This window comes from Bombyx mori, chromosome 23 (assembly GCF_030269925.1).
Source record: "Bombyx mori chromosome 23, ASM3026992v2".
Lineage (NCBI taxonomy): Eukaryota > Metazoa > Arthropoda > Insecta > Lepidoptera > Bombycidae > Bombyx > Bombyx mori.
Genome location: NC_085129.1, coordinates 16,058,948 through 16,086,643, shown reverse-complemented (window position 1 = coordinate 16,086,643; position 27,696 = coordinate 16,058,948). Strand labels below are relative to the sequence as shown.

The window sequence follows — 27,696 nt, the reverse complement described above, 5'->3', positions numbered from 1 at the left end:
GGTCGAACGCTCGAACAGGTGCTATGCGTCATCCGCCATAACGTTGATTGGGATAAGTGAAATCGTTTTGAAAGTATTATTAAGAAAACAGTGATTTGTTTAGTGTTTCATCTTTAATATTGTTTTTTATATGTGGAAACGGACATGACTGAGTGGTACAGAATGAAAACAGGACTAAACAATAAGCACAATTCGTCTGAATTGTCTGTCGAGACATCTTGTGACATGTCGGATCCTTTTAACATATTTTCTGATAATTTGAGCCCGATACCAGCGTCCATTGTGCCTAGGAAGCTAGATTTTAGTAATCTGGACGATGATGACGGCATCAGAGATGAATCCCAGGCGCCTGTATCTCACAGCCCACCTTATAAGAGAGTCAGAGCCTTGAGGTAAGTTAGAAATGCAATTGTGTTTGACAAACACATAAAAAACCCCACGATATTTCAATTCAAAGCCATAGAAACATTCTAGAACCTAATTGAGTTATTTAGCGAGCACAAAAACTGTCTCAAATGACGTTTAGTTTTTTTAATAATAAATATGACAGAAAGACGCCCAGCAATGTTGTGAATAATTATTTGTGTCGTGTTTTGTTATTAAAAACAAAAAATTCAAATAACTTCAAAGTATTTTGAGAACTTTTATCATTTTTTTTAGTTTCCCATACTTGAAAATTTGTCAATATTATGTTAAACTAAGTAATAAATGAAAGGCAACATGTTCTGTCGAATGCTCATTAAATTTAGATTCAGAGTTAAAAAAAAAATGTTTTAAGCTATACACCAAACAAATATTATTTTTCATGTTTGTGTTTTGTAAATTACTAATATACCCCTTGACCCAAGTATCCACTGTTAATTAACCTTGTAAGTAACTATTATATTAAATGTACTATAGTTAAAGAAAGATAAACAGTTTAATTTTGGTCTAAATAACAGTAAACATTGCATTAATCTGTGGTTCAATCTGCCATCTTTGGGTGACATAACAGGTGATATAATAGCTTGATTTTGAAGTTCCTAAAATTACATAAAATTAGATCGAATAGACCTTGATCGAACAGAGTTTAATTTAGTAAAATGAAATTTTTATAATTGACTAAGTGTACTCGCCCGTGGCCTATCCATTAAGTACATGTATCTTCTACATGGATACCAAGTTTCAAGTCAATCGGAGGCATGGTTCAGTAGCTATAACGGAACATCCATAGAAACTCCTGTAGATTTATATATTAGTATAGGTTATAATTATTATTTTCGTAAAAGAGAAGAAATGTAAACAGTACCTGTCACAATATTTGCCACTTTTTGAGAACAGCTCTCTTACATCTGGTGTAGTGAATGCAGGATCTCAATGAAATCAATATTTACTTTATCATCAAAGTGAATCTATATTAGCCATTCTATAAACCTGATCATTTTTAGAACATGGTATGCATATGTATATAATTCATGTTATTTCCTAACCTGATGAAACATGTTCTGACATGCTACACTAAATATCTGTTGTGAGTGTAGAGTGACCAAATTATTTTGAGACAAATTCATATCTATACATATTCTTTGAAATAAGGGACAAATAGTATGTAAAAATATGATATGATTATGATAAATTAATAACAATAGATTTAATTTGAAATTAATAGTTTATTTATCTTAAACACAGTAGAAGTGTCTGGCAACTGATAAGAAATAAAACAGCAGAGTATAGGTATTGGAACTAAAAATAACATTAGAATAATGAATTACAATTTTTGATATCTCTCTTAAAGTACACTAAAATCAACTGCCAAGTGTAATCTAGGCTTTAGGTTTTGTCTGCCTGTTGCCACTATGCTGTATTTTGGAAGTTCATAAATAATGAATATACCAAAAGGACAAGAATCATACTTTAGAAAATAATTAAGGTCCAATATGTTCAAAAGAATATAAGAGAGGATAAAAACTGATGGTAGCTAAAATTTATGAAAAGCCAATTTATAGGCTATTAGTGAATAAAACGTTGACAAAGCCTGCTTAAAAGGCTGGTGGTCGATTAAGTGTTAATATCAATAGTTGGTTCCAACTTCATTTTTGGGAATAGTCATATTATATTCATGAGCATAGACAAAATGATAATGTCAATCACATTTTGATGTTGAATCACACAATTTTATGGGCTTTTTTTTATTGTAATTTTTAACCAAGAATTGAACTTGTCTTTTGTAGTACTGCAGTTGAATCCAATAACTACAAGCAATGATTAAATAAACACAATTTGATTAATGAACGCAATGACTTTATCATTTAACTTGAATAAATTTTGTAATAAATATAAAATAGACATGAGGAGAGTGAATAATAGGTTTTCTCAACGACCACCAAATTTTTATATTCTTCTGTTTTGGAAGCTAAAATTTCAGTACTTTTCAAAACAGCATAGTTATGATTTTATCTAAGGTCTCAAAACCACTAAGGCCATGTAAGGGTGGCACCAAAATAGATCATAATATTTTGAAATTATAATTTTTTTTTATTTCTTTCTCCACGTAGTCACTTGCTATAGAGGTAACGTAATGTCCTGACAATCTTCAAGTGTCGATAGTGAAACCTTTATTGCCTGATTTGTACTAAAGTTTTTTTTTTCTAAGCTTGTTTTTTATTATATCATTATATCCATGTAACATAATGTGTACACTACAAAGGATCAATGGCAATATTTGATTACTTTTGCTTAATATACTGCTCAGGAACAATAGGGACAAATAATTTTTTGGTTTGGTTTGTTGTTATACATTTTTTATTGCTTTAGGAGATTTCTTCAATACTTGTTCATTTGATTTTGTGATCACAAACACCTGTTGTTGAGTGGTTATTGAAGCTCATAGGCACTGATGCCAATGCCGCTGTCATTGATGTTAGCAGAAAATCCTATAGATATTATCGAAGAGTGAGAGTAGGGACAATCTCTTGTATATCAATTATGTTCCTTGCCTTAATCAAAATAATTGAGATCAAATGAATTCGGATTTAGAAAGAGCTAACTTGGTACAACCCAAAAAAGGACTTAAATAAGTGTTCTAAACCTAAGTAACACTTGTCGACTGGTGACATCCAAGATGAAGGTGAAACTTAGTAGATATATCATTAGTGGTAAAACAGTAATGATAGGTCATATTGTATACGCTTTGAACCTCTAAACCGCCTGTTTCTGCCCCGAAATTATCTTTCGTTCCAGTTTGAGGCTTGAGACACGCTTTTATAGACAAAAAATTCAATGAGGCTTCATTCTCGTGTCTCAAAGTTAGCATTACAATTCCTTTCGTGATTTTCACGCTGTAACCACTTAAAAGTGAACTGTGCAATTCATAGAAGGTAATAAAGATAATATCCCCTTTTTAAATTGGCTAATACATAACTATAATCGAAATAACTTGGAACTTTTGTAAAAAAATAATTTTGCGCGAATCTTTTTAAAAATAAACGTTGATAATTACAGTTATTTACAATACAAAGAACATGTGGATGGAACAGCTGACATCTGCCTTGTAAAAAAACACTCCCACACGTATGAAAGCAATAATGAAAATAAGATCTTATCTAAAAATCTTAAAGCTTAATATTGTCTGAATTTAAGAGGTAGCTTAAAATTGAAATGTTTTGTAGATTTTAAGGCAAAGTATACTTTAAATGAGAAGAGTACGATTGAAAGTTAAATGCGCGTTGTTAATTTTTCTACCTGTGTTTTTCTCGATGCGAAGATGATGTCAGCTGATCCGAAACGGTTTTTATGTTTAAAAAAATAAGAGCTATAAGGTCGTATGTTTTGTGAATAGTCACGCATTTAGTTCGCCATGTCACCATTGTCACCGTGAACCCGTGTGCATCATCGTTCTCCCATTTCTACCACGAAGCAGTATTATTCGTTATGAAAGGTCCCGCCAACCGTAATATTTTGTATAATAAATTTATAGTAAGAATGGATAGTTAATTATGGGTTTATTTAATAAAGACTTCGATACAGACGCCATGTGCCGCTCTGCCGGACTCTAGAGAGCCAAGGTCACGTGTTCTAACGTAGACCTTGTTCCTGCTGGTTACCAGGACGTATGTCCAAAACGATTGCCACGCAAGATATATCCTGTCCCAAATAAATAATATAAATATTTGTTTGTACAATTACCGCTCGGCTATTAGTAGTAAAGAAAGTCGCAGGCGTTGAGTATATATGACGTCATTGTTCCAGGTTGTTCGACAGTCCTCACACTCCAAAGACGCTCTTAGAGAAGTGTTCGACACCGACTCATCATCCGCCCAGGACGAGACTGTTCCCGCCCAAGATCAACGTGCAAACAGGTATGTGTATCTCCTATCTAATAGCCAAGAAACGACGACTGCCGGCCACAGTCTAGTAATTAATTTAATTAAATGTTGTTGTTGACACTCCGAACAACCCTAGTGTGCGGTTCTGCTACAGTTTCTGCCAATGTACGGAAGATGGTGCACGATGATGGTGAAGATGGTATACAACACGATAGCTATAGTGAAACCGAAGCACGACGGGATCGGTTTGTAATTTATATTGAATTGAAACCCACACGTGCAGGTCCCGCTATTCTGCCAATTTCTGCCGCGGATAGTGAGTTATGTGCCTTACCACTACCTTACCGTGTGAAGCAATAACAGAAGTTGATTTCAGTCTGAGAACTTATATATATACAGTCAAACCTGGATAAGCGAGAGTTCAAGGGAGCACTATCTCATTCTCGCTTATAGAGGTTTCTCACTAACCCGAGTTTCTCACTAACCCGAGTTTCTCACTAATGCACCCTCTGAATTTCATTTCGCGATTTTCCGGATTCAAAGCATTCACTATTTTAAGTTTATCACTTAATGACAGTACTTTAATTTTCCGTTTTGACATGATGCAGAACAGAACTTTCCTTCGCAATGAATTAACGATAAACTGAGTAAGTCCGACAAACAGGACGGTACACAGGCACACGTGTCCATTCGAAAAGAATGCGATAAAATAATAACGTTATTTAGTTCCATTAAATAGAATAGTTTCAATATTGACGAGAAAACAATACAAAAACAATGGTAGGAAGTTCCACGAAAGTTAAGAATGAGTCATAAAATAGCAGATGTTAAATTTGTAATTTGTTTTGTCATTTGTTTCTCCTAAATAATATAAATAAATAAAGTTCGACTGTCGCTTATAGAGGTATAGATACGTAGCAGTCTCACTTATGGAGGTCCATGAAGGAAAAACGACTCTCGCTTACAGAGGTTTCTGTTTCTCGCTAATAGAGGTTTTAGGAGCTTAAAATGACGGGTCCTGGCTATTACTCTCACTTATAGAGTTTTCTCACTTATCCAGTTCTCACTTATCCAGGTTTGACTGTATATTGATACTCGCTATCTTTACCTCTACAAAGTAATGTTAAGCGATACATACACAAAGGGTACTATGATTCTAAGATTTCATTCAAAGCAATTCGCACTACAAGCACACTATTCAGTTTGTGACGAGATCTACGTTGTGGTGTCTTCGGGCTTTGGTATCGGTATCACTAAATACCAAGTGAGTAAATACCATATGATGTGAATGTCCCAAGACAATTTGCTTTGGAGGACTGACAACCTTCCACACTACCAATATTGATTTGTTTGTGACAGAAATAAGCAGGTGGTAGGTGACAGTTAACTGCAGACTCAGTGTATGTTAGGATGCTCTAAGACTTATTCTTTAGTGCTCTCATAAAAGGAAAAATGAAAATGTTAAATGTGGCTTGTTCCAGGAATGCCATCAGGCTCGAGCCACCACCTCCATCCGCCATCTGGTGACGACGACAGCGCGCTCGGCAGTCTACCCCCGGACGAACTGGACGAGTCCCGGCTGACCGTAAGGCGTCCTATTGCCAACATCAATCCTTTCACGCCTGATGGTGAGTTTTTTTTTACTGAAAATACATTTTTGCTAAAATAAATAACAACCATATCACAGTAGTTTTTGAATCCTTTATACTCTCTTCATTAAAGACGTACAAAGATTGAATACTTTTTTGTACACTAATATAATTGACACCTGTAAATACTACCTACCCAACTACCTAGCTATCCTATAAACATGGTATTTTACAACAGGATTATGAGATTTTTCTTGAAAATTATTTAGAAAACTAGCTGACCCGGCAGACTACGTAGTGCCTGCCTCAATCGATAAATAAAAGACCTAAACTTTTGTATAAAATAAACTTAAAACAAACAAACAAATCCGTCCGAGGGGGAACACATCAAAGGGAAAACAAAATTGTTATTTTTATTTAATTCCGAGCATTTTCATATTTATCTACCTTTTAAACCTATGGATTTCCACAAATAATTCAAGAATAAAATTAGCCAAATCGGTCCAGCCATTCTCTAGTTTTAGCGAGACTAACGAACAGTAATTCATTTTTATATATATAGATTATTATAGATTATATTATGCATTACAAACACACAAGATATGGGAAGAAACGAAATTTTCTGCTTATATGCTATGTTTAATAGGTAAAGAAATACATACAGGCATAGTTGAGATGTTTCATTACCTCCTTTTTTTCGTCAAAAGGTGGGGTCGGCGCAGATAAATTTTCTCTTTCATTCTCTTCTGCTCAACACTCACTCCTCTCTCTCACACATACTTCATCCATGTCTTCTTCGGTCGACCTCTTCCCCCTCTACCTTGCACTACCATTTCCATTCATCTCCTAGTAACAGTGATTAGTGATTTTATCAAATAATAATTAATACTGCATCACGATCCACAAATAAATACATGGTTTAATATTGTGTACTATAAGAAACGTTATGTATGTTTTGTTCAGGTCAAGCGTTAAACAAAAAGAAACGTGCCTTATCCAAGACTCCGACCTGGGACGGCACGCCCGAGCAGCCGGCCAAAAGACTAAGGGTAAGTCGCACTCACATACCACATACCACTATCTCATAACTTAACTAGTACATTTCTGTTAATCAGAATATTGAGGTAAGTCATGAAGAATTGCTCAACAAGTCTATTGTAGTGAAATGGCTGTTTCATTACTATATCGATTGACAATTATATCTAGGAACAGTCGAAATGTATAGGAAATGCTCTTCTTTAAAACAGGAATCGAATATATCCCGTTACAACGTGGAGTTCATAGAGCTGGGAGTCATCGGACGCGGGCAGTTCGGGCGCGTCACCCGGTGCGTCAACAAACTGGACGGCTGCGTCTACGCCCTCAAGCGCTCCCTGCGCCCCGTGGCGGGCTCCGCCGCCGAGCGCGCCGCCCTCACCGAGGTATACGCGCATGCCGCCCTGGGGAAACATCCGCACGTGGTCAGGTACGCACGCACGCACGTACGCACGCCCGCACTCACGCACGCAGGCACGCAGTACTCATTGATAAAATATAATATTGCATTACATGCAGATACTACTCGGCCTGGGCGGAGGACGATCACATGATAATCCAGAACGAGTACTGCGACGGAGGCTCCTTACAGCTGAAGATGGAGGACGGGCCGCTGCCGGAGAGCGAACTCCTCATACTACTCTCACACATAGCTGCAGGACTCGCGTAAGTGCACACGGCCCAGTCGCCTCGCTGGATTGATTAGTTGACATGAGAACTGAACCACGGGCACACTGCCTTTAGAAGTCGGAGTCTTACTGCACTTGTTCTGTTGTGACTATGTATGACCTAACTCGGTACTTTAAAATCTTTATCTTCAACTAATTAGATATCATATTAAAACACAAAAATGAAAATAAATACAACATTTTTCATTTGAAATTCAAAGAACAACATGTTATCAGTAAAAATGTTAAGCAGCCTGGTTCAGATTGACCCTCTACCAGGCCTGGCCTATCACGAGAACTAAATATGTATGACTTTTCAGGCACAAATGATTTGATAAAAACTATTAGTTCGTGAGAAATGATATGTTACTTTGTCTAATTGTAATTTTCTTGTAATTCTATGTGTATTATAGTAATATGTAATTATTCTCTACAGCTATATACACTCCCAGCAACTAGTACACATGGACGTGAAGCCCGGTAACATATTCATATGCAGCGGTGACGTGGACGCCTGCAGGGAGTCAGACGACGGCTACGACGACGAGGAACCAGCTCCTAATCATAAATATAAAATCGGTATGTATTCACAATCATTCTAATGCCTCCCAATGCTTTCTCGCTTGATAGAAGAAAGAATTAAATGTGTTAAATGTTCATGAAAGTAATATATATTAAAGAATATCTTAATTTACAAATGACCTCTGTAATGTTAAATAACAAAATTATTAGTGTTATGGCAGTTCAATGATTTCTTTGTTGGTGGTTTGTTAAGGTTAGACAAACGATACTTTTATTTAACTTAATTTTTTTTTGTATTTCATCCGCCAGGTTTCAGTGTGGGTATTTGTGACGCTCAGCACTGACCCAATGGGACATCACTCCACAAAGTAATGTCTGATGAAATAATTTTAGAATTGTTTTCATTTGTGATTACAGGTGACCTAGGTCATGTGACATGTGTATCTTCGCCCGCTGTAGAGGAAGGCGACTGCAGGTACCTACCCAAGGAAGTCTTACACGAAGACTTTTCGCAGTTACCTAAAGCTGACATATTTGCTTTTGGTGAGTAATTTCCTGCAACCACTATTGCGGAAAAGCTTAAACAAAGTACACCCTGCTCATACGTACTGTATTTTAGTAAACAAGTTCACCGTCCAGTTGTTGTTAAGATCCGTTGGTTCCAGGTTTGACGTTATTCGAGGCAGCTGGAGGGGGACCATTACCTAAAAACGGACAAAAATGGCACGATTACAGGGACGGAAAATTACCAGATTTGCCAAACTTGTCCAGAGAGTTCAATGATCTCCTCAAGGTATGTATGGTCTGATCTAAAACAATAAGTATTGGTTTGTAGTACCTGACCGATCGCGTTGTTTCCTCAGAGCATGGTGGACCCGTCTCCGAGCGCGCGTCCGTCAGCGCGTCGCCTGCGTCGCATGGCGTGGCGGGGCGGGGCGTGGCGCGGCGTGGCGGCGCCGATCAAGTCGCGGGCGCAGCTACGGCGCGAGCTCGCCGCCGCCAACATGAAGAACGAGTTGCTCGCCAGGAAGCTACACGATGCTGCCAAGTACGTACACAACCAGTAATCTTGATACACTTGACATCAGAAAGATGTCGGATTTATATTGAACATCAGCTGAGTTGCTTACACCGCCCTGCATAGTAGGGGTAAAGATGTAATTTTACATCAACGATTTCTGTATTTCTAAACCAAATTACTATTGATAGTGTGCGATCCGAACCCAGCGCCCTCGTGGCAGCCTAGGGCTCCGGAAACCAGCACGAGGTGCCCGTCGAACATGTGCCGCAACCCACAGCGCCGTATGTACTATTTTAACAAAATATCGTCTAATCACTCACCGGAATCGATGACCTCGTCGACTCACGCCGTTCACTTAGGGAGAAGGCTTTAGGGCAGGAATGGATAAGGATTAGTGATAATGCAAAACCGTAGGGTATCATAGCAAGACTGTCACACATGAGGGTACCGTCCCGTTCGAGCAAGCTGAAGTGATAGATATCAAGTCGCGAACGCCGTGCCAATTCGCAACCCGTTCCCACAGATTAGTTATATTACAGATTGGTTTCGAACAGATAGTGTCTATTGAAAGTCTCCACTAGTAGCATCTTCCTACATACCCGCAGTTTATTTTGTACATGCGACTGTTTTCAATACTTATTACAATTGAAGATTGAATTGTTGTCCGCAGATGCATCAAGTCGTTGACCCCCAGCCTCGAGTCCAGCAAGTTCCGGACGCGCTCCGCCGCCAAGAGGACGCAGAAGCCGCGAATCGACACTTGCCTCTCTGACGTGTTGCAGCTCTGAACTATCGCCCGAGGCACGGTGTAGCCAGCCCTTATCCGCGCACTAAAGTTGCTAGAAAACTAAATGTTTCAATTAGACTTTTATTGTTCGATATGTTTATCTAACTTCCCTAGTTATAGCCATAACAAGTGTGAAAAGAATGAAAACTCTCAACTTTTTTTAAAATATACATATATTTAAAAACGAATGTATTCAAAATTCTCAATACTTTTGTATAAAATTCATTAATTAATTTTGTTTTATAGGATGCATTTGTTATTAGCATTTTGGATCTGTCAGTGTGAAGTCATTCGTGAGTATTTAGCTTGTCGTTTATGAACCCACGCCTGAAGTCACACGGTCACTTCATAAGACCTCTTTAAATTTGGGCAGTCCAATTTTTATTCATTTAAAAAAAAACATGACCTATAATTTAATGATTACAGTAAACTCTCTGAAAAGTTGTCTGATGTCTATTGTAATCAGTTTTTAAATGAATTAAAAACTAGAAAATTTACATGAAACGTTATATTTAATTGTTTTTTTTTTTGTTTGTTAATTAATGAATGTTATTTACAGACAACACTAATATTCTCTGCTAAAAAAAAGTTCTCAAAATAGGACGAGTCAGAGTTGGTAAGAATGACTCCAAACCGAGCACTCTACTGTTGAAATGTGTTTTGTTTTGAAGCTACCTTCGGTGATTGTAACTGTATTTTAGGTCCGTAATATGTTTTGTAATTACCTTTCGGAACATTTACCATTCTTGAGCAAGCTCTGATTACGTCACGTGACCAAAAACGCTCCAAATTTGTTTTGTGAACGTACTTTGTGTCCTGGGGAATCGCAGCATCCTCCTGTAGCATCCTGACCTCTGGTTCCTAAACGGATGCGTTTTGGTAGTTTTTTTTACGTATTTATTTAACCATTTATTAAAAAAAATATAGATTTTCATTGTAAATACTGAAATTTAAGAATATGTAAACAATTTGTAAAGTATTCCGTTTACCTGTGTAACAGTCAAATACCCATTTAAAACTGGGGTTGGCAACATTGATGGCGGATACAAATGATTCTCTCGATCCACCTTCCTAGAATATAGATATAATAACACGTGTATACATGTAAATTAATCTAATATGTAAGCAAGCTTCGTTTTTTATTAATTAAATAAAAATGTCCATTTATTTATTGTAGGTGTTTTATTTTATTTAAGCATTATTATTAGGTGATAACTATGTTGCTCCTGGTACCACCTTACGTTTGTGATACATAAACTTGCCACTGCATCGGTGGCTTATGTGTCGGTATATTGTTTCAAGAAGGTCGGTAATAGAGGTCGCGATTAAGTTTATATAAATACCGAACATTCAGTAAAAGATCCAAAAGAAAGGTGTATTTATATCAACTACTCTACGTCCAATAATCGAAATTCGACGTTCGTCTTTGACACCTCAAGGTCACATTCAATTTCTTAAGGAAATTTTGTAAAGGTAAAGATTTTTTAAATAAAAATACTCCTAAAGGCCGCCAAACAAAAGCACTAGGCAAAGTCGCATCGCTCGATACGAGGACTACGGGAGTCCTATCATTTAAACCACGACGACTTAAAAATAACCATTGTTTTAACAATTTGGTGGTTGGTGGCTATGAATGTAATCTCTTTGCCAGGCCATAAAATCTTCTTATGAATAAAATTTCTTAAGATACTTCAATTTAACCAAATAGTCTTTTAAACTAAAAACATAATCGTAATCACATAAAAAAAATTGCTATAATACTAGATACAGACTTGTAGAAAATGTCAACAGATCTTTTGGTGGAAAGGCGAGTCAAGATGGGTAAGTAGTTTACATCATATTACTTAAAAATGACTTCACCTTATCAAAAACAGGTTTTATCTCACCTCATAAAATTTTATTCAGTTTCAACAAATTGTTTCATTTCACTACTCATACATAAAGTAGAAACTCGAAAGAAACCTTTGTTTCCATTTTTGGTAGTATGAACAATAATGTCTTTGCATAGCGAATAAACACGTCAAAAAAGCTAAATTGTCAAAACACGAGTATGACGTTTAACAACAGTTCATTGTTGTAGTTTCAAAACAAATTCAAATTTAAAATAGTCACATATTGTAAATGAAAACAATGTATTAATTTAAGTTTAATTGCATTTACCATTAATGCACTACAATTCAGAATAAAAGTCTCAAAGAACGCAAAATGTATACGTTGCTATTGTTAGTAATAACATTAGGTTTTCCTTTTCTCTCACTACAGCAGAGCTTTTACAAGGAAGACATTATTTTCTACTACAATAACACGTAAGTAATAAATTTCCGTACCCGATTCTTTGAGAGTGGATGTTGGGACCTTTGTTACACAGATGAAAGAGTCGGAAAAGAACGAAGGTCGCTTTGGCATTATTTATTTAACTTTGTAACTTAGTAGCTTCCTCGGGGATGCGTATTTTTTTTGCAGCATATCATCTTTGAGCCCCTTAGGTCTCTTCAAGCTAATGTCAAGGAAGAAACAATATCAAGAATTGGACTTTTTTACCATAAAAATGAAGTCTGTAGTCATAAGTTCATAATGTCAACATTCTTATCTTATTTTTAAACACAATGTTAATTATTTATAACAACAAAATAAACAGAATTACTGTTGTCTGATAGCAAGTCTTGTCGCTTATCAATGCAATGCTACCGGGATGCTTTCATTTTTATCTCATATAGTAGTTTAATTACCCTTACTAGTTAGTAAATGTGATTTCTATGCCAGTGCAGGGTAGTGTACAGCTGATCTGACTGTGTAATACCCATAGATATTGTCAAAGCCGATGGCACAACTAATATGAAGAGTCTGTTTGAAACTGTCTGATTGAAAATAACATAATTTGAAAATCACTAGTCAAATCATGCCAATCAGATGCATTCACCATCTGCCACTAGTACTCAGTTCATTCCCCTAACCTGGAGTCTTGCATAAATAGCCCTGTAATTTACAGATAGTTTTACTTAACGGATAAAAAAAAGACACAATACCATGACAGATAAATTGGAATAGCTGAATCAAGTTCTGTATAATGGTAATAACTGATCATAATAATAATCTATATATTAATACGTGAAGCAAAAACTTTGAATCCCTTTTTTACGAAAATTGCGCGGACTGAGGAGTATGAAATTTTCCACACTTATAGAGAATATAGAGAAGAAGTGCACAATGCTAATAATTTTTTACAATAATGCATAAAATATACATTAAATCAATAAAGAAAACATTACACACACTACATACTATGTATTAGACGCACACACACGCATGCATACTATTTATTGTCAAACTTTTGTTCTTGACGTCTGTGGTCAAATTGAGAATAGATTAAATATTGTTTGTCTTTATTAATTTTTTTTTTATAGTGTAGCCTTGGCGAAATTTGTGATTATAGAGGTATAAAATACAATCATAATAGTCTACAAACTTACAATTCCAATTAATTATTATAGTCGAATTTCGAATACTGCGGGACCTCTAGTAATAATAATAATAGCTGATTCAAGAATACTAAACAGGTTTAATCTATGAACAAAAATTCTGAAACTACTGTTAAACTTGTTTTTGTAAAACAGTGCACAAAAGTATGAGTAAATTAAGTATGAGTGAACCTTATCGAGAGCCCTTATACACTAGCTGATGAATAACAGTGTGCTCATGTGTCTCATTTTGATAAACCATTCTCTAGTACACTCAAAAAAAATATGAAATTGTCATTTTCAGATACAAATATGATGTTACATATACGTTATATGTAAACAAGAGCACCGAATATATAATGGAGTTTGGAGGGGTGAGCAAAAACACCATCTCTATTTTTGTTATTTCCAGAAGAGCCAGAAACCAGAAGAAAGTCTACAGACTTACTCTTAATATGTAAAATTGTTGCAAACATTTCAAAGATCAACTTAAATTTGATTTGATTATAAATTGATCCCATTTGAAACTTAAATGTATAATTAATTACCTAATCAGGGATAGTTATAGTTTTTTTTTGCAATACAAGCTATGCTTAGTGCAGAGATCACTGATAAATTGTAACTATATATTAGGAATAAAATATTTTTCTTCTAATAAACATCTAGTTATAAACGGCCATCTGGTGTAGTGGTAAGTGACATGGTCACTACACAGGGGGGTCGCGGGTTCGAATCCCGCCAAGGGAAGATATTTGTATTATAAATATAAATGTCTTTTCCAGGGTTATGGATGTCTATTATATATATATGTATGTGTATAATAAAAATCTTACATTTATATCCGTTATCTGGTACCTGTAACACAAGTTCTTTACGAACTTATCACGGGACCAGTTAACGTGGCGTGATTGTTAGTAAATATTTATTTATTTATTAAAAAAAAAAAAAAAACTAGTTGAAGTTTAAAACATGCTCTGCAAATAATCTTAATATTCTTGAAAACAAGCCCTTTGGGCCCAAATTGTACAAGTAACAATGTGAAGGTCTATGAATCTTCTGCCTCACACCAACTTGGTCCCATACTACTGTTACATTCAAGGTATACTCAATTCCCGATTTTTTACCATGACACATCTATTAAAACTGAATAAAAATTCATGCAAAGCTACATGTTTTTTAGTTCTGTTCATAAATAACCTGTGATTTAAAAGTTTGAAAAACAGTCTACTTTCTGAACCCTTGCTTAGGACTTCCAGGAGTTTCACAGCGTCCCCGCTAGGGTGACGGTTGCCTGCGACAGCGCCAATAGAACCTACCCGTTGTTCGTCACAGCTCGACAGCAGAAAGGTATGTATGAACGAACCGTCGAACGAAGTCGTCGTGGCCTAAAGGATAAGACGTCCGATGCATTTGTGTCTAGCGATGCACTGGTGTTCGAATCCCGCAGGCGAGTACCAATTTTTCTAATGAAATACGTACATAACAAATGTTCCCGATTGACTTCCACAGTGAAAGAATAATAACATCGTGTAATAAAAAACCAAACCCGAAAAATTATAATTTGCGTAATTACTGGTGGAAGGACGGGTAGGTACCACCACCCTGCCTATTTCGGCCGTGAAGCACTAATGCGTTTCGATTTGAAGAGTAGGGTAGCCTTTGTAACTATACTGAGACCTTAGAAAACCATATCTCAAGGTGGGTGGCGGCATTTACGTTGTAGATTTCTATGGGCTCCGGTAACCACTTAACACCAGGGCTGTGAGCTCGTCCACCCAACTAAGCAATAATAATAATAATAATTAAGAATGATCAAAATTTCACGGTCAGCTGCTTACACGTTGCAGGGGTGTTCTCGTGGCAACTGCCAATGCTGGTCCAGACCCCGGTAACCACGGAACAGTTCACTAGCATATCCAGAACCCTCTGCCCTCACAACAACATGTTCGATGAAGACGCCGAGGCCTGTGGTGAGTGTCAGTATACCGGACTCGCCAACCCGTCCTGCTTAAAGGGCCCAAGGCAATGTATATGCAGGGGAAACTATAAATTCCTCGCCCCCTTCCCGCCCCCCTCGCCCCCAATCGCCCCCCGCGTGCCTATAGCTTAAACATCCGTCCTGTTTCATATAAGGACACTCGAATGGTTTTGTGGCATTCAGGACAGCTGTACCCTTCGGTCTCTATAAAGGCTTTCAGTTCTAAATTTCAGAATGTGGCAGTTCCGTTGTGATCAGCGACCACCGCCTTGCTTAAATTGTGCGTTGATTTCTGAAAAGGGCACTGTTTCTATATCGAAACAAAACCGCTTTTATTGTATTATACAAGTTTTTTCATAATTAATTTAAACTTTGAGAATCATTTGTCAAATTTTGAAAATAAAAAGAATATATACATAGCCTCTCGTCTCCCGTCGTGTACTATTTTACTAATTACAATTAAAATTTTCACGCTTTCCATAGTTAACGAAAAGGAGATGATATTGTACTGTGATTCCTTCAGAAGTAAATATTTTGTTATAATTTCATAATTTTTTTTTTATAGAAGTCACGATTTTAATTAAAAGCACTGGTGTGATTTCTAAAAGCTCACGTATGTAGTTCACACGGTAAGCTAGCGGTCTGAACGACCCGTCATCCCGCACGCCGTGCAGCCCGGAGGCTCTGACTTGCTTATACTGCAGCTGCTATTACAAATAGATATATGACTCCTCAGACATACTCCCATCCAGTCCCCTTTTTAATGGCTCTGGATGAACAGCTCACAGTGCTCCATCTGACGAGGTATATCGGCTGCCTCACTCCTCGAGCTGGAAGACACCGCTTGGAAAACTTGACGCTGCTACCCACGTGCTTTCAATATGTCCCTGAGCTTGTGCGTCCACGTAAAAAGCGACCTAAAGAGCTTAGAAATATGATCGAAAATAGTTCGCGCACTCAACATTACCGGTACGTCTTCATTACAGATGCACCCTCCCTGAACACGCCTATAGTCCATCTGACGTCGTCCTCGTCAGAACAGTTGAAAGTCACCATTTTAGTGGAAAAAGTCCAAGATTTCTACATTAAAATCAATCAGACCATCAACATAACGGTCTCGCCGAGCCAGCCTAAATACTACTTCTATCCATTCAAAAAGGGCTCAGGGAAAACGGTGGATTTTGACGAGCAGAAAATGCGTAAGGAGTACATCTGTGGCGCGAGTGGTGGGAGGGGGCATGGCGAGGTGCAGAGGAACGAGGTTGGGTACGGGTGGCTCTCCCGACCCGAGAACGTCATAGTCATGATCGAATCCGACGACGAGCTTTGCGCTGTCGTCTCCATACAGAACTTCTCGGTGAGTGCCTAGGTCGGTGGCTCTCAAACTTTTTTGCCCCACCCCCATTGACTTAATATATGGACACAAACACTTAAATAGCTACCGGGAGCCGTAGCTCAGAGGTCTACTTGAATAGTCCAGGTATATAAGTATTCACTAATTATAAATAAATGGCTTGGTACAATGAAATCTAGTGCACGTTTTGAAGAAATATTTACAATGTTTCATAAAATTGTGAGATATAAGGGTTTGAAGTCATTGCAGGGGACAGAGGGGTGGCTCGTATGTGATTAGAGTCGCCCACTTACTTTTGACGTCATAATTCAATGTAGTGGCTTCTCTATCACACATACTCATAGGTATCTAATTTCTGTTGACTGGTCGATAGCCGATAGCCGGATGTAATCGTGGGTTTCTGGTTCCAGTGTCCCGTGTTCGACAACGAACGCGACATACTGTACGACGGGTACTATTTAACTATGACGAGACGAGGAGGGATCACGCTCACTGTAAGTACCGCTGAACCGCGCTCCAGTGCCGCCAGTCGCCGACTGAGGCCCGTGGACAGCAGGGAGGGGGGGGGGGTCGACTATCTAAACTACGACTACCTAATGAAGTCATCGTGGACTAAAGGATAAGGCGTCCGGTGCATCTGTGTTGAGCAATGCACCGGTGTTCGAATCCCGCAGGCGGGTACCAATTTTTCTAATGAAATACGTACTCAACAAATGTTCACGATTGACTTTCACGGTGGAGGAATAACATTGTGTAATAAAAATCAAATCCGCAAAATTATAATTTGCGTAATTAGTGGTGGTAGGACTTCTTGTGAGTCCGCGCGAGTAGGTAACACCACGCTGCCTATTTCTGCCGTGAAGCAGTAATGCGTTTCGGTTTGAAGGGTGGGGCAGCCGTTGTAACTATACTGGGACCTTAGAACTCATGTCTCAAGGTAGGTGGCGGCATTTACGTTGTAGATGTCTATGGGCTCCGGTAATCAATTAGCACCAGGTGGGCTGTGAGCTCGTCCACCAACTTAAGCAATAAAAAAATGAGAGACGGGCTCGCGGTCAAGGACCTTTAGGACTGTATATAACGTTTGATTGCAACCTACCCTCTAAGCCGCGACCTCGTGGTCAGGTGACGGCGGCGATGACCTTTAATTACCGACAAAGCATTGGGACTCTCCATCTCCTTCCAGCAAGACACGTTTCCGATCGGCTTCTACATAGTGTTCATAGTCAAAACATCGGACGAGGATTGCAAGGAGCCGGGGACCAATGGGTCCGTGCCCGCCGTGGCGCGTCTGCTGGGCTGGGGGGACAACATCCAAGTCAGTAGCACGGAGGGTCGGGTCAAGAATTTTAGGTAAGTTTAATGGGACGCGGCTCTAGTGAACATTTTTTTCTTATAACGAGGGTAGATTCATCTCACGGTATTGTACATTTGTGTATATAAAATATGTAAATGTGCCTTCTTCTATGGATAAAGGATAAGACGTCCGGTGCATTCGTATCAAGCGATGCAACGGTGTTCAAACCCCGCCGGCAAGTGCCAATTTTTCTAATGAAATATGTACTTAACAAATGTTTATGATTGACTTTCACGCTGAAGGAATAACATCGTGTAATAAAAATCAAACCCGCAAAATTATAATTTGCGTAATTACTGGTGGTAGGACCTCTTGTGAGTCCGCACGGGTAGGTATCACCACTGTGCCTATTTCATCCGTAATGCGTTTCGGTTTGAAGGGTGGGGCAGCCGTTGTAATTATACTTGGGTTCTTAGAACTTATACCTCAAGGTGTACGTTGCGCATTTACGTTGTAGATGTCTATGGGCTCCAGTAACCACTTAACACCAGGTGGGCTGTGAGCTCGTCCACCCATCTAAGCAACAAATAAAAAAAAGAAGGAATAACTTAGTGCGAGCTTGTCAGATCCGTAGCACTAAGAATAAAAAATGTTGCAAGGTTCAAGATCGTGGAGACGATATCGTACAGAGAGTACTTGATAGCCGCCGGGGCCACTGTGCTATTCTACGCCTCCTTCTACCTGGCCTTCTTCGTCTTCGTGCTCTACCAAAGCAGAAAGTCCACGGGAGTGGAGCACCAGGACCAGGGTAAGAGATTTGAACTGCCCTCAGAGATACCGATAAAGTTTCTCGATGGCGCGGTGGTCAGCGGTCCTGGCTACTGGACCGGGGGTCGGTGGGTTCGGTGCTCACGTCCGGTAATGAATGCTTACGGACGTGATCTGCATTTTGTTTAAGCTCTGCCTGGATGTCTAATATATCTAGTATTTTACTGGTGGTAGGACCTCTTGTGAGTCCGCACGGGTAGGTACCACCTCCCTGCCTATTTCTGCAGTGAAGCAGTAATGCGTTTCGGTTTGAAGGGCGGGGCAGCCGTTGTAACTAACTATACATTAGAACCCATATTTCAAGGTGGCTGTCGCATTTACGTTGTAGATGTCTATGGGCTCCAGTAACCACTTAAGACCAGGTGGGCTGTCAGCTCGTCAACCCACCAAAGCAATAAAAAAAAATGAAACTTATGTATGTACGGCATCTGGATTCGGGACGAGGTGACTGGGGGGTTGATCGGGGGGCTATATTTTATTTATTGACTTTCGTTTTGTATGACTCAATAAAAAGTGTCAGCTTGTCATGTCCGTGCGTTAGAAGTTTGAACAAATTTAGACGGTTTTTTATTATTACATTAATGATTTTGTAAAAACTATATGAAGTAGCAACAGCGACGAACGTCATATAGTATATAGATGTTTGTTCTAGTGTCGGTTTGTACGCGGGGCGCTTTCGTCTTATATCACTTGTAAAGTGTTGTTTTCCGCAGAGACTATAGTGAGGTCTTCACACGGCAGTGAGGGGCAGAGCTCCGGAGAGGGACCGTCCCTCCCGCGGCCCACGGATGGAAGCTCCGGTGAGGGCCTACAAATATTTCACAACTTTGAGAACCAACTGCCCGCAGTTTTCTCAAACCTGTTGATAAATTTAGCGTCTATTTACCGATTGCTCATTTTGTCATTGTTATTATCTATGTTCACTTCCAGTCGATTCTCAGTCAGACACGGAGTCGGAGTACTCGACGCTGGACGACGTGACCACGGACAAGGAGCTGTACCGATACGGCACGAAGCTGTGCCTGGCCGACCTGTCTAGGTGCGTTGTGCAAACCTGAGACCTAAGGGGACGATACTTACGTGTGAGCATTCATGAGCTCTCATGAGCATTCTTCCCGACATGTATATAAATAAGCTTCAAAACTCCAGTCTCGGCACTGACTGCTAATATGCAGCCGTTAGCTGATAAGGGGCCATGAGCGTCCGTGAGCATATTTTTTCATAAACTGTTTTGATGTGTGTGAAATTAATGTAAGCTTTTGTCGTCGCTCTGACGTTCATCATAGCGCCGGTGACCCCCCCTCCCCCCGCAGGTGCCGCGCCCGGGTGCTCGCCACGCGCTCCAACCGGTACCTGTGGACCGTGCTCACCGTCTCCGTGTTCTACACGCTGCCCGTGCTGCAGCTGGTGGTCACCTACCAACGGGTAAGTCCACCTGTAACTGTTCCAGGTCCAGACCCCGCGGGGTCCGTCCGGCTCCCACGTGACACCATAAACAAGGAATATAGGTGACAACACGATGGCCGCCTGATAATAAGCTCTCGTCATCACAACCTCAATACTTATGACTCATCGTGAGACATCTGGCTGTGAGGTGCCCCCTATCTCTGCCCTACGTTTGCAAACGGCAAGGCGCGTGGAAGGACGGCGCGATGGGGGGAGGGGGGGTCAACTGCTATCACCACATTACGTTCACCAGTAGCGACGCCAATAAACTTGTCACGCAATATTCAGCTTTAGGTCAAGGGCGGAAAGCACATGCCGCCTCGTTCGCGTAGCCATGACGCAGTACGACGAGTGCAGTAACAAATCTCTTTCAGCTCCTAAACCAGTCCGGGAACCAGGACCTGTGCTACTTCAACTTCTTCTGCGCACATCCGCTGATGATGCTGTCCGACTTTAACCACGTGTTCTCGAATCTGGGCTACGTGGTGCTTGGGGCTCTGTTCCTGCTGCAGGTCTGGAGGAGGCAGAGGATCATGAGAAACGAACCAGAGGAAAAGGTATTGTGACGCGCTGGGGTTCGGGATAAATAAAAATTCTATCGGAGTACAACTAAAAACTGTATTCAACACTTAAAACACTTCACAAATACTTTAAAACACTCAACAAACATTTAAAAACTCTCAATTTGCTTGCTCCGCTTCGCTTCAGGTGATCCGTTCGCTGTTTCGCTTCGACTAGTTCCGATTACTGACTGGCTGCTTGCCATCTCTGAAACGCTTTTATAGCGGATACCTCATCCCTAGAATTATCGAGAATATTCCACACATCTCCAGTATGGTGTTTCCGCTATCTGACAATAGATGGCGTTGTACTTCTCGAGCGTTCTAAGTGTTACTAGATCCTTCGATATTCGTTCGACTATTCGGCGATAGATGGCTTTACTCTTATCGGCGTAACAGTATGTTGGATTTCGGCAGGACTAGCACATTGTGTTAGTGGATGCGGTGTGGACATTGTAGTCTATTTCAATATAAAATTTGACATCTGCTCCACTCCTCAAATTGGAACAGATGACTGCACCGCGGCAGAAATAATGGAGATGTTATTCGGTTTTGACTCTAAAATTATAGGGGCAGTATTGTGTCCCCCTGCCCTCTCGCGGCGTGCGGTCCCGCCCTTGTTGAGCTCCCGATACGTTCTTCTAGAAACAGAAAGGCATCCCCCAGCACTTCGGGCTGCTGTACGCGATGGGCGTCGCCCTGATTAGCGAGGGCTTTCTGTCGGCTGCCTACCACGTCTGCCCCAACAGCATGAACTTCCAGTTCGGTAAGACCCTGTTCTAATAGTCCACTAACCTTCTGCCGACGAGGCTCCGTCCGCTCCAGTCAGCGATGTACGGCTGCTCGCCGGCTCGTGGGATTCTGATGTCCATGAGCCACTACCATTAAAAGTTTTTGCTTAGTTCGGTGGACGAGCTCACACGTAAATGCGCCACCTACCTTGAGATATAACTTCTAAGGTCTCAAGTATAGTTACAACGGCTGCGCCGCCCTTCAAACCGAAACGCATTACTGCTTCACGGCAGATTTCTGCCGTTTCTATTTAGGCAGGGCGGTGGTACCTACCCGTGTGTACTCACAAGAGTTTCTACCACAAGTAAAAATCACTGAAACGCCTATGCATTAAAACACACAGACACGTCGTTCATGTACGTGACGTCAGCGCTCTGCATGGTGAAGATCTACCAGTCTCGGCACCCCGACATCAACGCAAGAGCACACGCCACTTTCGGGGTCCTGGCGCTCATCATATTTATAGGTGAGTGGGTGCGAGCGTGTCGCCTTCGCAACACGCAATGGAACGCGAACCCTCACACGAGGTCGATGACTCCGCAGTGCCTCAAGAACACTCATTGTATTGATTTTAGATATGAACTTTTTAGTGTATGTTCTGATAAATCAAAATAAGTAGGATTCAAAACTTGTTAAAACTACCCACAAGTGCGTGCGACGTTCGCGGTAACCTAATCGGTCCTTGCGGTTCGACTGGGCAACATACGGTCCACCTGATGGTGAGTGGTTACCGTCGCCCATGGACTTCGACAATGCCAGGGGCAGAGCCAAGCCGCTGCCTACCGTTAAGCACTCTCCACAAGCCTCTTTTAAAGAAGGACATGTCATAGCGCTCGGGAAACACTGGAGAGGAGCTCATTCCATAGCCGGATGGTACGGGGCAAAAAAGACCTCTGGATGTGGATGAACGCAGTGGTTCCAGGTAGTATGGATGGACTCTGCTCCGGTGGCGGGCGGTGCGATGGTCAAAATAAAGACGATGGCATCATTTTTCAACAACAAATAGACTGTTTGTTTTTTGTTGCATTTTGTGAGACTGCACAAAGGGCTTACGGTAAAGGTTTATTAGTATATATATATCGGCGCCCCCGCACGCCCTGGTGGTGCGCGGGGCGCCGGTTGCTAACCCCTGTGTCTCCCCCGAGGTCTGGTGGGTGTGCTCAACGCGAACGTTTACTTCTGGGTGGCCTTCACCGCGCTACACCTCCTCACCTGCTTCTTCATTACCTTCCAAATATACTACCTGGGCAGGTTTAAGCTGGGTAAGTTCCTGAACTCTATCTATCTGCAACGCAGAAACTAAACTGTTCGGACGTGACGTCATTTGTGGTCAAATGCTCCCTAGTCCGAGGTGTCGAGTAATCGTATAGAAAACTTACAAAAACATTGTTTGGTGTTTTTATTTTATTTTATTTTTATTGCTTAGATGGGTGGATTAGCTCACAGCCTGGAGCCCATAGACATCTACAACGTAAATGCGCCACCCACCTTGAGATATATGTTCTAAGGTCTCAGTATAGTTACAACGGCTACTCCACCCTTCAAACCGAAACGCATTACTGCTTCACGGTAGAAAGAGGTACGGCGGTGATACCTACCCGTGTGGACTCACATGGCCCTACCACCAATAATAAAATGGTGAATCAAATTATTTATTTTCATTGAATTGATGACGTCACGACCCTCTACATCTCACTCATGTTATATTTGTCGCCGCTTCTGAGTGGTTCCTATAGCGTCGTTGTGTCCCTGCAGACATGGGGTGGGTGAGGGCCGCGAGCCGGGGGGCCGCCCTCCGCCCCTCGCGCGGTCTCATGCTGCTGCTCGCCAACCTGATCAACTGGGGGCTGGCGGGATACGGGTATACAAACAGCCACTTCGCACCGCCGGCCACTGTGGCCCACGGACCGCAGCGGCCAACTGTGCACGTCTCTAACACGCAGAGGACTCGTGCTTCGTCAGGAAACTCACTAATTTTACAGTCAGGGGTGACGACGTGCACTGAACTAGTTCACGTTGGCATCAAAGTCGTTTGTGTATAAATGAGGTTTGGGACTAACATTTTGTGGACCATTGTGACGTCACTGTCCGATATGTGGTGGCCATATGGGGGACTATAGGGGGGTCTAAATTCAGATGCGGACAAAGGGACTCTTAAAGTATACCGGTGTCTTGATTAGCACGAGATAGATTTTTTTTTGGTAAATGGGTGAGTTTCGGCCCAGATATGAGGCGGGCGCGAGGGGGGGCGGGCTTCCTAAGACATAAGGTCGGAGTCACATGTGTATTGCACAGCGGCTGCGAACTGTAACTATCCCGCTGTGGCTATGAACACAGCTCGGCCCACCGCAAGTGAATTTGTGTATTTAGAAAATCTATAAGTGGCCTTTTTAATATAACTAGTGGTCGCCCGGTAGTCGAAATTCGACTGTAATTAATTGTAATTATAAGTTTGTACACTATTATGATTCTATTGTTAAAGACTGTTATGCTTCTATAATTACAGATTTTGCTAAGACTATACTATAGATATATAATATTAAAGACAAACAATATTTAATTTTAATCTATTCTCAATTTGACCACAGACTATAAGCAATAAGAAAAGTTTGACAATAAACAAATAGTATGCATGCTTGTGTGCGTCAAATACATGGTAGTGGGTGTAATCTTTTTATTTATTGATTTAATGTATTTCTTATGCATAACTAAAAAAACAATTAACAGTCTGCACTCCTCTGTATTCTCTATAATTGTGGGAAATTTCATACTCCTCCGTCCGTGCAATTTTCGTATGAAAAATGATACGCAGTGAAATGAAATGAAGATAATTTGAGACATTAATCAACTTAGATGAAATTAAATTAAATGAGATGAGATGATATGGGATGAAATATAATCTCAGTAAAATGGTGGTCATTTACTGAGACTTTTTCAGTGGACTTCTTGAAGGATCCCGAGAAGTTACGTCCAGCGGCTTTGTTTCATTTTCCCACATTTGTGCACTTTCACAGATATTAAACAGTTAATAATACAGTTACTATACATTTAAACCTGACTAAATAGACAAAATAAAACAAACCACACAACTTCACTGCTCGCGTTCCCGCCAAAAAGTCTCCAAAGTTTTTGCTTCACGTATTAATATATAGAACTAGCTGTACCCATCCGCTTCGCTGGGCATTTAAAATTAACATTATTATTTCTCAGCCCCACAAAGATTCTCATCATTAACGCCTCCGTAACTGGCGTAGGGAGTCCAACACTCATATAAATATTAGCCTAGTTTCTATTCAATATATACTTTTTACTCACAAAAGTTTCATATTTACCCCCCAAAATTTCATTTTACCCCATTTGGGGTAATTCACCCCGTTCCCCGACCGCTGGTATACATATACAAATGTATTGCTGTACGTGTGGTGTGTCTGTGTGCCGCAGGGTAGCGCAGCACTCGCGGGACTTCGCCTCCCACCTCCTGCTCGTGCTGATGACCAACCTGTTCCTGTACACGCTGTTCTACATCGTGATGAAGCTGCTGCACCGGGAGACCATCACCTGCTACACGTGACTACCTACCTGACCCTCAGTACCGAGAGCGAGTGCGGGCGGGCCGCCGGCCCCTTGAGAAATGAGGTCGAAGTCTCAACGGTATAACCCTTCGAACTGGGGCATAGGTTTGTTTAGCGGCAGAAATGGTAGGGATGGTGGTACAAATCCGCGCAGACTTTAAGACACCCTACCACCGGCTATCTTCGTATTTTGTAAAGGCGCAATGTAAAGCAAAGTAAAAGTTTGTGTGTTCGCGACTGACTTCCACGGTGACGGAAAAACATCGTGTAATAAAAATGAAACCCGCAAAATTATTATTTGCGTAATTACTGCTGATAGGACCTCTTGTAAGTCCGCGCGGGTAGGTACTATCGCCCTGCCTATTTCTGCCGTGAAGCAGTAATGCGTTTCGGTTTGAAGGGTGGGGCAGCCGTTGTAACTATACTGAGACCTTAGAACTTATATCTCAAGGTGGGTGGCGCACTTACGTTGTAAATGTGTATGGGCTCCAGTAATCACTTGAGACCAGGTGGGCTGTGAGCTCGTCCACCCATATAAGCAATAAAAAAAAGACTCACAAGACACCCCACCACCAGTTATCTTCGTATTTTGTAAAGGCGCAATGTAAAGCAAATTAAAAGTTTGTGTGTTCCGTGGGTCGTGGACCCCGCGCCGCCCGCACTGCAGCTCACAATATACTTAAATGTTTTCGATATAATCGTGTCCCGGACAGTCCGTACGACTCTGGGCGCTGACCTCACGCTGACCCTCACCTCCGCAGGTGGGTGTTCATAGTCCTGACGTACTCGAGCTGGGCCGGGTCTAGCTACTTCTACCTGGACCAGAACACCAATTGGGCGGTGAGTGTGCGCCGCGTTCCTGGGGGGGTCCCCCCACTGACCCGGGGACCGACCCCTGCTAATTTCCACAAGTTCTTGTATGAAATATTCAGTACATTGCACCTGCTCGTTGCGAGGTCTATAGCTGCTGGAGCACGGCGCCGCGGCGGGGCGGTGGACGTTTATTTGTTTTGTTAAATTTTATTGAGAAACTCATGTCGAGTTGCTCACTTGACCGACCAATTTTGCTTAGGGGGGTCAGAAGTGTCAATGCATTTTGGTAAAGAGGTCTCTTTTCTTGAACAGTTTGTGAGTCCCTGAACTAGATCACGAGCTAGACCGTGCACTCGCACTGAGTATCGTAACTGTGTTCACGGATGACTTCCACAGTGAAGGAACAACATGGTGTAATAAGAATCAAAACTACATAAGGTATAGTCTGCGCAATTGGTACTGAGAGTCCGCCCCTCCGGCCCCCCAGCTCAGCCCGGCGCAGTCCCGGGAGCGCAACGCGGCGTGCAGCGTGCTGCGACTGTTCGACGCGCACGACGCTTGGCACGCGATGTCCGCCGTCGCCATGTTCCTTTCCTTCAACATGTACCTCACGCTGGACGATGGGCTGGCCGGAGCCGACCGCGCGCGCGTTCCCGTGTTCTGAGCCGCCGCCTCCCACGCGGGCCCCCACCGACCCCCACGCGCCCCCACCAGCCGTCCAGCCACTAATTGCACGCTCTCTCAATTGTTTATAATAAATGATAATTCTTTAAAGAATTATAAATCGTAATTTAATCGATGGCCTTATGTTTTTATTTAAACGAATTTAAATTAAGTAATTACTAATGATTAATTTTATTGTAAATTATTAGGATCTAATATTTTTTATATTTGTGATTTATTGTATATTTTTATTTTTAGAAATAAGAAGAGTTGAGCGATTTGTAGATTTGTGGATGCGCATTAATGCTCAAGAGTATAAACCAAAGCTTATGGAAATTATTGTAATCATATACTTAATTGAGATTAGTTTAAAATGATATGTATACGTGTTCTACTATGAGGGACCTGGACGCCGGGGGAGGGGGCGCGAGTAAAGCCGTGTGTGTGACGTCATTATGGTGCTTTCTTATTTCGTAAACTATTTTACAAAAGTTTAAAAGTGTATATTTCGTAATCGTGCTTAAATTATATGAAAGTTGGAACTCTGGGCCATGTCTCAATGTGGCAAGATCGTAACTGCTTGATAAATAAAATACTTTGGTACTGTTGATGTTTGGTCCTACCATAGACAGTTACAATTAGAGAGCGCCAGTCCGTGGACGCCCGACCTCGCGTGTCTCACGCGAAGCTGGTGTGGTCCCCGGGCGATGCCTCTTGTTGTTGTTGAAGTACGAATGGCGTTTACTTTTCTCCTTTTTTTTCTACTGCCTTTAAATTATTAATTATACGGTACGAAACAATCGTGTTGTAATTTTGATGAAAGTTCTTATTATCTATATTTCGTATTATGAAAGACTCGCTTGTGATCTTAAAAAGTAATAAAAAGTTTTATACGTAGAATGGTTTTATTTTCCGCTGAATCCAGGAAACGCGTGTGAAGTTTTTTTTATTGCTTAGATGGGTGGACGAGCTCACAGCACACCTGGTATTAAGTGGTTACTAGAGCCCA

The 27,696-nt window shown here is 40.9% G+C and overlaps 1 protein-coding gene across 1 annotated transcript; it reads left to right on the top strand.

Annotated features, from left to right (window-relative positions):
• On the top strand, positions 1-27,587 carry LOC100134918 (sid-1-related gene2). Its single transcript, XM_004930678.5, is given in 29 exon segments — positions 1-392; positions 4,228-4,337; positions 5,786-5,932; positions 6,857-6,942; positions 7,141-7,358; positions 7,448-7,594; positions 8,033-8,175; positions 8,536-8,661; positions 8,784-8,911; positions 8,982-9,166; positions 9,810-9,912; positions 13,557-13,570; positions 14,652-14,731; positions 15,232-15,354; positions 16,349-16,719; positions 17,127-17,210; positions 17,903-18,069; positions 18,673-18,821; positions 19,555-19,641; positions 19,772-19,880; positions 20,155-20,266; positions 20,662-20,844; positions 21,493-21,613; positions 21,983-22,105; positions 22,785-22,901; positions 23,395-23,500; positions 25,081-25,206; positions 25,973-26,051; positions 26,512-27,587. Coding segments are annotated over 29 exon segments (3,969 nt in total). The 5' UTR covers positions 1-144; the 3' UTR covers positions 26,689-27,587.
• Positions 27,588-27,696: the final 109 nt, after the last annotated feature.